General features: G+C 57.3%; 1 protein-coding gene across 1 annotated transcript in view; it reads right to left on the minus strand.

Annotated features, from left to right (window-relative positions):
* The window catches only part of TESC (tescalcin), a 46,128-nt gene that overhangs the window by 12,313 nt on the left and 21,221 nt on the right, over positions 1–12,594 (minus strand). The window contains exon 3 of the mRNA XM_046641026.1: positions 914–994. Coding sequence (XP_046496982.1) covers positions 914–994 — 81 coding nt within the window. The remainder of the gene's footprint in view (positions 1–913; positions 995–12,594) is intronic.

Here is a 12,594-nt window from a genome sequence, read left to right on the forward strand (position 1 = left end):
CGGAGCTTCAGACATGGTGTCTTTCAACCTCAACAACACTGGACACCTGGGGGCACGAGCTTCGGTCTGAGCCCCAGCTCTGGGATGCTGGCCAAGGCGCACCACCCTCTGTGCCTCAGTTTCTCCGTCTGTAAGCCAGGGCAATGGGCACAACAACAGCTAACCCAGTGCTGGGCACACATCATCTCAGCCCACCCTCACCGCCACCCTGTGAGGCAGGTGCTATCACCACCTCCATTTTATAGATGAGGAAACCAAGGCGGCTCCAAGATGGCCCCCAAGGAGCCCTGTCTCCTGGTATTCACGGCCCTCCAAGTGTGGGGTGACCTAGGGACCCACTTCTACGGAAGAGAACACAGCGGCAGTGATGGGATGTCCCTGGTGAGGTCTGGCTACGGAAAGATGGCGGCCCTGTCTCCCCCTCTCTCACCCGGCCATCTCGCTCTGCAGGAAGCCTGTGGCTGCCGTGTGGGAGCAGCCCTGTGGGTGAGTCCCGGAGAGACCTCCAGCCAAAGGCCAGAGAGGACCCCGAGGCCTGCCGCTGACAGCCAGGGCAGTGAGCTTGGAGGCAGGGCTCCCCAGGTGGGGCCTTCAGAGTCCCAGCTGACGGGAGCCCACAAGCCCCACTAGGGTGCAGCCAGATCCTGATCCCCAGAATTGGTGCCATAATAAACACTTGTGGCTTCAAACTGCTAGGTCTTGGGGTAATTTGTTACGCGGCCAGAGCTAACTAATACAGAGGCCGAGAGAGACCGATGAGCTGCCCAGAGTCACCCAGCTGTGAATCCAGACTGTGACCCCAAAGCTGTGCTCAGAGTCCCTACCCAACACAGCCCCCCTTCTCTGCGTCAGTTTAACTGTGAGAAGTGACTCCCCAGGGACAAAGTCACCTGCCATCGGGAAAGGAACGCACCTGTTGTCGAAGAAGGCACGGATGATTTTGGATCGGATAGGGTTGAGGTCCAGGTCCGGGACGTTGTTGAAGTTCTCCTTGCTGGGAGCCAAGGCAGAGAGCACCGGGAAGAGAGCGAGCAAAGAAAGCGGGTGTGAGACCAACGTTCATCACTCATCAGGCTACGGTTCCATCCTGAGCAGGCCCCCCAAGAACAGTCCTGAGGCAGGGCTGGGGTCCGCAGCACGGATGCGCCTCCTCCCCTACCTTTGGACTGGCAGGAGCAGGGAAGGGCTCGGGGCATAAGATGCCTCCGTGAATCCAACAAATGCCCTGGACATCCACCTCCAGAAAAGTGCAAGGACACAGACATGCCCCTCATTCTGAGGGCAGGCCCCCAGGCAGGCCCACCACAGGCCCCTGCTTTCGCTGTTCTGGAATCAGAGCAGCAGGGTGCCGGCTTGAAGATCTGGAAAACAGCCTGACAGGTTCTCAAGAGGTTAAAGGCAGGGTTACCATGTGGCCCAGTGACTCCACTCCCAGGCATACACCCCAGAGAAATGAAAACATACGTCCACATAAGAACCTGGACACGAACCTTCGCGGCAGCGTTATTCCCAACAGCCACAAAGAAGAAACACATGAACTGTTTGACAGCTGGTAATTGGATAAATAAAATGTGGTCTATCCACACAATGGAATATTATGCAGCCATAAAAAGGAATGAAAGACAGCTGCATTCTACAACACAGACGAAACTTGGAAACATGCTACTAAGAAACCAGACACAAAAGTCCACATGGTGTATGATTCCATTTATATGAAATGTCCAGAATAGGTAAATCCACGGAAACAGAAAGTAGGTTAGTGGCTGCCGGGGGCTGACGGACTGGGGGCGATGGGGAGTGACAGCTAAGGGTACAAGGTTTCTTCCTGGGGTAAGGAACATGTTTAAAATTGACTGTGGGGATGGACCCCAACTCTAAGTATCCTAAAACCACGGAACTGTGCATTTTAATGGGTGAGTTGTAGGGTATGTGAATTGTATTTCAGTAAAATTGTTACAAAAAAAAAAAAAAAAGATGCTGGCTGGGGGCAGGAGGGGCGAATTTCAAACATAGCGCTGGGTCCTAGAGGCGGTGGGTCTGCGGCCCGGAGGCGGCAGGTCCCTCGCAGCCTGACCTCCCACATGGGCCGTCCTGTGTTCTAGAATCTGCTTCCTGCTCACCTTCTTCTGTTCCATGGACTTCAACGGGCAATGGCTTTGGAAGGGCCCCAGGTCACCCGGGCGGGCGAGGTGGAAGGAGAGCAGCGACTTAAAAGAACGCCCAGGGGTGAGAGATGCATCGGGTTTGGGACTCAAAACGAGGGCCGACCCCACCGGCAGCGGGGGATGCGGCCGGTCCACAGAATCAGGCAGGGTCTGGTGAAGATGCCGTGAATGCACGGCTGGCCCGTCCTGCCTCCACCTCACAGACGGGAGCCCGATGCTCGGGTCGCGAGGAGAAGGGGGACCTGGCCCAGGGCCGCATCCCGCACTGCTCGCTCCTCGCGGCGCTGCCTCCCGTCTCTCCCCCAGCGCTCCTTGTGGCATCCGGGCAAACTGAGGAGCGGGCGGCAGCAGACACCAACCCTGAGACTCGTGAGAGCCCAGTTCTGAAGGAGGGGGACGCTCAGAACAGTTGGCCCCGGGGGCTGGCGTGTTATTTTGCTATTAAAGGGGATGCCGTACTGATGCGTGTTACAGTGTTGACGAACCTCGAAACCATGATGCTGAGGGAAAGAAGCTCGACACAAAAGGCCGCATATTATACGGCTCCATTTATAGGCAAAGACCTGAACAGACAAATCCACAGGGACGGAAAGGAGACGGGTGGCTGCCAAGGCGATAGGGGGTGATGGCTGACAAGCACAGGGTTTCTTGGGGGTGAAGAAAATGTCCTAAAACTGATCGTACGCTTTAAGAGGGTGAATTGTACAATATGTAAATTATATCTCAACAAAGCTGTTTTGAAATTTCCCTAAAATATTTTTAAAAGCCAAAAAGCAAACAAACCCCGCACTAGGACTCCGTTTATATAAAGAACGAAAGCGCCGACACTGACTCACGCCATGGGAAGTCAGGATAACGGCCAGCTATCTTCAGGGATGTGACCGGGACGGAGCCCGAGGAAGCTTCTGGAGGCTGGGAATGTCCCGCTCTTGATCTGGGTGTGGGGTCCTGGCGTGTTCAGTCTGTGAAAGCTCGTCTCGCGATGACCAGTCACTTTTCTCCGTGCGTGTTATAGTCCCCACTGCCCTGGCACGCCCAGCTGTCCTCCCCTTTCTCCTCAGTAGTGGGAGGCGACCATGGGAGGTGGTCAAAAGCCCAGGGGCCCTGGGCGGGAACAAGTCAGAGCAAAGGGGCCACGTGGAGCTTGAGGGAATTCTGAGAGACAGACAGGACGCAGCCAGCTGCTTGTGTTTCATCAGTGCATGAGCCCTCAGCCCCTCTGGCTTTCATCGGCCAGGGCGTCTTGGCTACTGCTAACCCCTCCTCAGCCTCGGTTTCCTCATCTGTGAAGCGGGTGCCTCTGGAATCAGACTTGGGTTCTCCCTGGCTCTGCTACCTGGGCCAAGTGGCTTAGCCTCTCTGAGCCTCAGTTTGCTCCTCTGGAAACAGGAGCCTCAAAGGGTTGTCATGTGTTCATGTGAGACAAAGTCTGGAGCACACTTAGCATGGTGCCCGGGGAGGAGGGAGTGCTCCCCAGATGGAAGCTCCAGACACAGCCCCCGAGCTCATGGGGACGGGGATCCCATGATTTCCACAGCAGCATGCCTCCATACCCGTGCACCATCGGGGCAGCACAGGTGAATGAGCAGCTGAGTGGAAGGGATGGTGGGTGCGGGTGGGGCTTGACCCCTCGGTTCCGTCTGCCCTGAGCACCCAGGCTGCACCCAGCTCAGCTCCCTCCCCAGGCGTCCAGACCCTTCGGCCACCCCCAGGAGTTCTCCATCCACAGAGTCCTGGGGCTGCTGGAAGGATCAGATCCGGGGACACACCGGGAAGCGGACGTGAGTCTGGTTAACTCCCAGGAGGGAAGAGAGGCCTCAAAGGAGGAAGCTGCAGGTTCCAGGCAGCTAGGAGAAACCCGGTCCCCATGCTGTGAAGGTGGCAAGAAGGACCCACCACCGTGAGACCCCACAAAAGGCCAGAGGGACGTAGGGCTGACCCAGGAGGGAGAGCAGGCAGCAGTGCCCTGGGAGAGAGGGCGGAGGGCAGAACCACCTCGCAGACCAACCAAGTGTCTGAGAAGGAAATTGACAACAAAGAGGCCTGACTCTCCAGTGGCAGCAGGAGGGGAGGCAGACGTGGGAAACCGCTGGGGGCAGGTGGCCGGGTCCTGGCTCACAGCCCCTGGCAGGTCCGTGCTGATGTCTGACATCCAGCTGTCTTTGCTCCATCTCCCCTAGGCACCTGCTAGACCCACACTAGAATCTCCCCTCTCCCTCCCCACAGGCACCTTACTGACTCTCAGTTTCTTACAGAAGCCTCAGTTGCCTCATCTGTGAGTTGGGTGCACACCCAGCACCTCCCGTATCCCAGGGATGTGAAATCTCGCACACCCAGGGGCCAATCCGGGCTCTGCCCCTGACCGAGCCACGGCACATCCCGGAGCCTTGGGACTTCTCATGTATAAAATGGGGATCCTGGGAATATCCAGGGAGTATCACGAGGTTAACGAGATGGATGCATATAAGGTGTGCAGCATCCTGCCTGACACCCGGTGAGCTCTTAATTTAAAACTAATTTTACTAATAAGAGAAACCGCAGCCACCGTTCTGTGTACTCCCAAAGTGTCGGGGACTGTTGTAAGAGCTTTATATTATCATCCTGTAAGGTAGGAACTTATCCCCATCTTAAAGATGATAAAACTGAGGTAGAGGTGAAGAAGCTTCTTATTGCTAAGAGCGACTGACAGGTGGCACGGGGAGGCCTGGAGGGGACAGCAGCTCACGAGAGTCAGGGCTGGCTGGCAGTCCCTGGGGACACTCCAGGGACCTGCCCACCTCCTTTTTCAACAAGTTGACTTGGGCTTTGAGCCCAGAGCCTGAGACCAGCTAACTAGAGCTTAATGGCAGCTTAATGCTCCATCAGGGCTAGTTTCGGTCTTATTTCCCTTCCTCTCACCTGCCCCGAGGTGCCCACTGGGCAGGTTGAGCCGGCTCAGTGGAAGGTGCCTCAGCTGTGGGAACAGCTCGGCTTCACCCGAGCCGCCCGTAGGCTGGGGGCAGGTCCCTGCTCTCGGGCCACAGCTGACGCAAGGTGGCCAGTGAGTGGTCCAGCAGGGAGGGGCTCACCCACGAGGGCTCCAGGGCACGTAACTTCCGCCCTTCTCCAAGGGTTTTAAATTTCCCCCCCGGCATCTGAGGGCTTTCACCGTGAGAGGCGGTGCTCACTCAGCATTTAGCTTTAATCACCCCCACACACCCACTTTACAGGCACGAAAGTGAGGCCCAGAGAGGGGACATGACTAAGCCACAGTCGTGCAGCGAGGAGAGGAGCTTTGAATCCGGTTCTAACCACCCTGGGGACTTCCTCACACTGGCTACTGCCTTCGAGTCGCATGTTGTTTTTACTATAAAGAGAGAATGAGAGATCTCTGTTGGACATCTGTTCCCACCCAGCCCAGAGAGGCCCCATCCGGGACTCAGAACAAGGGTACGATAAGCGTCTGGCCCACGAGGGAAGGAAAAGCCTGAAAAACCACCGAGGGTGGGCCGGCGGGCTCGTCCTCAGCCCCGAGGTGTGGGTTGGTTTCCGGCAGCGTGTGAGGCTCAGCTCCACTGCAGACTTCTCTCTGCAGGTTCTGGGCTTGGGGCTGCCCTCAGCCACGCCAGGGCGCACCGACCTCCGAGCTGAGGAGGCAGCAAGGCCCCAACCCAGCCTGGGACGCCAGCCTCCCTGCTCCCTGCTGGTCCAGGGCCCCCTGCAGCATCGAGGAAGGCCACTGGGGTCTTTCCTCTGCAGGGCGCCTGCCGGACTCTCCCGACCCCACCTCCCCGTACTGTTCAGCATCTGACGTTTCCCACATGGGGCCGTGAGAGAGTAGACACTCGGGAAGCTGGGGCCCCAGGGGACTCGTGAAGGAGGGACCACATCTCTTTCAGCGTGCATCTTCCCAGGCAGAGCCGAGCTGCTCCAAGTGCGGTCCCTGGACCAGCAGCGTGAGCATCACCTGGGAGCTCGTGAGAAACACAGAGTCTCAGCCGCCCCAGAGCTGCTGAATCAGAACTTGTGTCTTAACACGCTCCCCAGGGCATTTGTGTGTAAGTTAATGTTGGAGAAGCACTAAGGATGGCCTAAAGGCACAAGTTGGCTCTCCCATCCCCATGCCTTTGCTAAAAGGTTCTGACAAGAAAGGCCTGGTCCTCTTGTCCACAGGCAAATGCCTCATTCAAAAGCTGGGGCAGCATCACCGACATCATTCCTCCTCGTCACACACAGGCTTTCTCCCCCTCCCATAACTGCTCCCAGGACTCAGCTGCCCTCCCAACACCTGTGGTTTCCTTAACACGTGGGGAGCAACCAGCATTCCAGCCCCTTTGACGTGCCAGGCACTGTTCCAGTGCTGGCAGCAGCAGTGAATGGGACGGCCACGACCCCTCCTGGGATTCTGGCGGAACAGAGAAGGAAAACAGTCTCCCAGGCAGTGACGAGCACTTTGCAGACGAACCAGCAAAGTACAAAGACCGCAGTGGGGTGGTCAGGAAAGGTCACGGCAAAGGTGACACACGAGCAGGGACCTGAAGGAGGCGAGTTCTCAACTCCAGGGAGCATGTGGGGCTGTCTGGAGACATTCTGGCCGTGACACTGGGAAAGAATTACTGGCATTGAGTGGGCAAAGGTCAGGGATGCTGCGTACATCCTACAGGACGTGACCCCCCTCCCCCCAGAATTCTCCAGCCCCAAGAGCCAACAGAAACTCTGCTCCAGGGAAAAGCATCCTAGAAAGAAGGGACAGTGCATTCTAGAGCTCTGAGGGAGGAAGAGCAAGAATGTCCACGTGGCTGGAGCAGAAAGAGCAAGACGGTCAGGAGGTCAGAGGGGCAGAGGGCCATCACATGGGGTCTGTGGGACACGGAGCGGCCTCGGCGGCTCTCACTATATTTCACTCGGCAAGATGGACTGTTTTGAGCAGAGACGTGCCATTTTAGATCCCCCATCCACTACCACAGGTCTATACGGTGTGGGGCGGGGGCAGTGAGAACAGAAGCAAGGGTCCGGGAAGGAGGCTGCTGCGGTAAGGCAGCTGAGAGTCCACGCAGCCCAGATGGGACGTCTGGGAGGACAGCTCCCTGGGGGACACGTTAAGCGTGACATGCCTTCTGGACATCAAGTGGATGGGCAGTTGCTACCGGAGTCTGGAGTTCGGAGGAGACGTCCTGGCCCGAGGTGTAAACTTGGGAGTCAGCCTCCGGGTGGAGTCACGAATGTGTATTTTATTTCAAAGACAATGGAAGGTCTCTGTGGTCTGCCCCCCAGCTCTCCTCTCATCACTCCCCACCCAGGCTGACGATGGCCCGTCTCCCAGCCTCTGCACTGGCGGCTCCCTCTGCCTACGGCTCCCTTCCCTCCTCTCTTCACACACCGGCTCCTTCTCCCCATCTTGCTCCCAGCGCCTACGGGGCCACCTCGGAGGCACCTTCACTGACCACCCATCCCGAACTGGCCCTCTCTGCCCTGCCTCCTTCTTTCACCACGACATGTAATGAACTGCTGCTAGGCTAGTTACCTCCCTGGCACTCACACGTGCGCACACACAGACACACAGACAGACAGACAGACACACAGACAGACACACAGACAGACAGACATACACACACACACCCTGGAACAAAAGCCCCCCACAAGGCAGAGGGAGCCTGACTTCTCATTCAGCATCCTCGCGGAAGGCCCTTAACAACCTGCTTTTGAAAATAAGGACTGAGTTGGTATTAAACTTCCTAGGAACGAATCTCTAAAACGTCTTTATGTGAGCACCCGCTAATAAATCGAGGACCACTTAGCTTCTCCCTGCTTTGGGGGACCCCTTGGCATCCTTTCACACCAAACCGACCCCTTCCAGGTCCTCCTTCCCACAGCAGCCCTCACGCTAGCATCTCACCGGAGGGAGCAGAGGCGAGAGCCCCTGTGGCTCCCGGGGGGGTGTACAAGCCTGTGGGTCTCCCTTTTCAAATACATGTGATCATCCCAGCAAGGCTGTCCAGGGGGCACTTGTCAGCTCTGGGACACATTAAGTACAGCCAGCGGAACTGCCCGACACCCTGGGCAGGCCGCGGCTCACTGTCATGAGGACTTCTTAAAAAAAATCCTGTAAATTTTTAGCTCTTTGACAGGTTAAAAGCAAAGTGAATGGATGAGAAAGCGACTTAATTTGGAGAAAAGCCACAGGGTCACAGACGTGTGGCGCTCCGGCTCTTCTGTCAGCCAGCTCTGTTTCAGAACCCCAGCCCCGCTGTGTGACCCTTAACCTCTTTGGCCTCAGCCTCTTACTCGGTGAAATGGGGTAATGGTGTGAACTTCACAGGGCTCCTGAGACCCTCAGAACACGCAGGTGAGCAGTCAGCCCGGAGCCTGGCACACGTCAGCATCCGGCGGATGGCAGCCGCCGCTCCCGTCGATGCACGTGGTGGGGCTAACCTCCAGCTCCCTAAGCAAGGGAAACGCGGCCGCGGGTCACGGGACAGGACCTAGAGCTACGACTTCTGAGGGGGCGCTGGTGTCTGGCCCATCGGAACGGTGCTCTGCGCCCTGGTGGCCTTCAACCATGACCCCTGCCTCCTTTTTTCCCCCCGTGTACGTCTGTGGTTGCCTTCCTCCCAGGCATCGCTCCACCCTGGGTGGTCTGAGGAATCTAGAAATGTCTTCGCCGCATGGCTCTGTCCCACCAGGCCCCACGGGGGCCTGCACCACTAGGTTTGGAGTATCCCATGGCGTCTGTTTCCGGGCATTGCTGAGCCCGTCACAGTGCCAACAGGAAGTTAAATGTTGCTGTTTGACACACTCACCAGTTAAGTTTCCCAACTAAAGAAAGAAAAAGTGCGAGAAGCCTGACTGTATTTTCTTCACTGTCTGAATTTAGTGTGCTTTAATGGGTTTCCTCATGGAGGGTCTTCCCCGGTAGAAGAAAAGCTTTGGGGACAAGACAGAAGACTCTGCAGCGTGGGTCCTCAGTGAACACGTCAGAGGAAAGCTCCTATTCAAGCGTGCCACCAAGAGGCCTCAGAACTCAGGGTTCCCTGGTCCGGGTGCACTCAGGTTTTGGGGGTCCTGAAACATATATAATTGGGGGACCCTCTTCAAGAAAAAGGATGCAGCATTAGGAATTTTTTTTAAAAATCAGGCGCTGGGCCTTGTAAGAAACCCCTCCAGTGAGGGGCCCTGAGGCATGGTTTTCAAGGCCTCAGGGTAACCCCCCCTGGACATGCCAGATGATTTTCAAAAAGACGAGGAACCTGACCCAATGTTGGCCAGAAATGGTGGGTTGAGATTAAAATCAACTTTGGCACTTTCTACCTTGTGGGATTATTTTTTTAAGCTATATTCAATTTATCAAAGTCACAAGTTCAGCAAGTCAGAGCTTCGCTCAGCGGCTTACAAATCTTCCCAGACTGGGGACGAAGCAGCAGGTCTGAACAGCCACTTTGCTTCTAAGGAGTCTGTGCCCTCAAGGGATTCCGAAGCCCCCTGGGGGATCTAAGCAGCTCCCAGGCACCTCGGCTCTCTGAGCAGGAGGGGCGAAGGGAGCTGCACCCCTCACCCTGCACAGACTGGGGTGCTGGGGGCCTTGCTCAGGGAACCCTGGTCAACACCTTTCTCATGGGGAACGTCCCCACAACCTGGCCAGCTCCCACCAACAGGCCTCTCAATGCTCAAGAGATGAACCCTTTCTGTGATCTGAAAGCCCAGCCTGCTCAGGGCCCCCTGGACAGCCCCTGGATGGCCCCAGGGATCAGAGGGGTTGAAGACCCAGCCTGGGGCCACCCAGGAAATCATTGGCAGGTGGGGATGGCGCCGGGGACCAATCACAGCCCAGGGCCCCTTCTCCCGCCCGCCCTGGGAGGATGGGCAGGAAAGCCCAGGGGCCCTTCTCCAGGCCCTGCAGTTCCGGGAGAAGGAGGCACTTCCTGCACGCCCGTTTGCATAAGAGCTACTGCATAAGAGCTACTGCGGTCTGTCACCTCCCTCCTGCAGGCCGGGCCTGGCTGTCACCGTGTGCAGCCGACCCTAACCTCCCAGGAGAGACTGAGACACTGGAACAGGGGTGGCTGTGATGGAAATTATGCCCCACCACCCCAGGACGTTAGGGTAGAGGGTCCTCAGATGGCAGAGTGGGGAGACAGGTCCTCAGAGGTCACCTACAAGTCAGGGCAATGCCCCCAGCTTCCTCACAGAGGGATCTCAGCACAGGGTTCAAATCCCAGCTCCGCCACGTCTGAGCTGTGTGACCCGGGGCCAGGTACATGGCCTCTCTGAGCCTTACTTTCCCATCTGTAAAATGGAGAGAACAGGTGTTCCTAGCACTACTTCCAGTGGGGTTTATAAGACTGAAGTAACATGCTCGAATCATAATAGCTTATCTTTGTGAACGGTTCCTATGAATTCCTTCACCGGAACTACGTAAACCGTACGAGGGAAGTCCCATTAACAACAATGGGTCTCGTGTACACCATGCATGACGGGTTATAAAGAACTTCTCTAGTCATTATACTCACTCACTTGTTCCTCACTTCTTTGCTCACTCATGCGCTCGTTCATTCATTCATTCAACCAACTATTCCAGAGCGTTTGCTATGTTACAAGCCCCAGGCTCAGCACTAGAACTGGAGAAAAAGACCCAGTTCCTGCCCCCCCCCCCCCCACAGTCTGTTAGGAGAGGTTGGGGGGGCAGTTAAGATTCTGTGCGGTAAATGTTGGGATGGGGCACCCCTGGGAGGAGGCTGTGGGGGTGCAGGGGCCGGAGGGGAACATTGGAGGAAGTCCACACGGAGACTCTGCAAAGCAGAGGCCAGCATCTGAAGACCCTGGTGGGCTCCGGTTACAGAGCGTGGACACGACCTGGAGGGCGCTGGGGAGCCCCCGAGGGCTGGGGAGCGGGGCCGCTGGCTGGTCCGGGCAGGTGCACTCGGGGCTTGTGCGAGGGCGGGTGTGGAAGGGCCATGTATATGGCGGTCCTGGGGTGGGCATGCAGGAGAGGGACCGATGGGGTCCCAGGTTGGGGGGCAGAGCCCTCACTTCCCAAGCCCTGGCCTGGCCTCTGAGGGTGGGCGTAGGAGCCGCTCAGTGCCCGCGGGGAGCAGCCCCCCGAGCCTGGAGGGCCCCCTGGGCGCTGTCCTTGGTGCTGGGCGAGGCCCACCTGACCACGACCACCCCCGCTTGTCAAAAATGCAGAGTCCCAGGGCCCGTGCCAAACCTGTGACTCAAAACCTGTGTTTTAATCAGGTTCCCAGGTGACTCAGGCACACGCTGCACCCACCATCCGCGGGGGAGGCAGAAACAGGTGTTTATGTTACCCGATGTGATGACAAATGCTCTGAGGGCTACAGGGAAAAAGAAATGGGGCCTGGAGAGCCTGTCGGGGAGCCGGCCGGGTCTGGAGGGAGGGCCGGACGGACTGTCCTGCAGAAGTGCTGTTTCCCTGAGACCCAACAGAGGTGCTGGATTTTGTCAGAGACAGGTGGGCAAGAGGAGGCTCCAGGCTCCAGGAGAGCGGGGTGGGGGCTCTGAACTCTGTCACAGACATCTGAGGCCTGGCAGCTGGGGGACCGGGTGGGGGCTTCAGGCTGGTTGGTGGGGGACAGAGACCAGCAGCATGTGCTGGGCACTTAGTATGACTCAGGCACTGTGCTCGCCACCCCAGGACCGGAGGCTCAGTGTGGTCCAGGGACCCACAACACCACCACTTGTCAGAAATGCAGAGTCTCAGGCCCCGCCCCACTGGAGCCAAAGCTGCATTTTAGGAAGACTGCTGGGTGATTCGCGCACACACTTAAGCTGCAGAACCCAAGTCTCAGGACGTCCTTGCAAAGGCCGAAGAGGAGGCGCTGGGTAACACAGGGGCTCAGAGGCTGGAAGCTCAGAGGGGAGGGGTCTTCAAGGGCACTGTAGCCTCCTTGTCACACGGTGCCTGCACTCCCCACCTCCACTCCCAGCCCAGGAACAGACGGCCACCGCCTGGGCATCTCAAGGCGGGTTTCACAACCTCACGGACAAGTGGAAGGAGGAGAGTCCTGTCTGCCAAACGCCAAGGAACCCAGCTCGGAGCAGAGTCGTCCTGCACGCATCTGTTAATCTGTCATGCTCAAATCAAACCCCAACGACCATGCTCACTCTACAGACGGGGAGAGAGGCTCAGAGAAACAAAGCAACTGGCCCAAAGTCACACAGCCAGTGACACGGAGGATTCGAATACAAGCTGTCTCCCAAGTCTGGGTTTTTGCTTCTGCTTCCTTCCAGTCTGAAAATTAAATGCATGTGGAATTTGAACCTAAAGCCTTGCCCCAGCCGAGACCCAGAGACCCCAGACCCATAACAACAAGAAGCCCAAGGCAGCTTGTTAAAGGGCTGGGGGCGTAGCTTAAATGGGGCCGCCCCTTCACACACACCCCACCGTGAGCTGCATGCGGTCGTGTCCACTAGTGCAAGTGTCGAGCCGCTG

This window comes from Equus quagga, chromosome 15, assembly GCF_021613505.1.
Source record: "Equus quagga isolate Etosha38 chromosome 15, UCLA_HA_Equagga_1.0, whole genome shotgun sequence".
In the NCBI taxonomy this organism is placed as follows: Eukaryota; Metazoa; Chordata; class Mammalia; order Perissodactyla; family Equidae; genus Equus; species Equus quagga.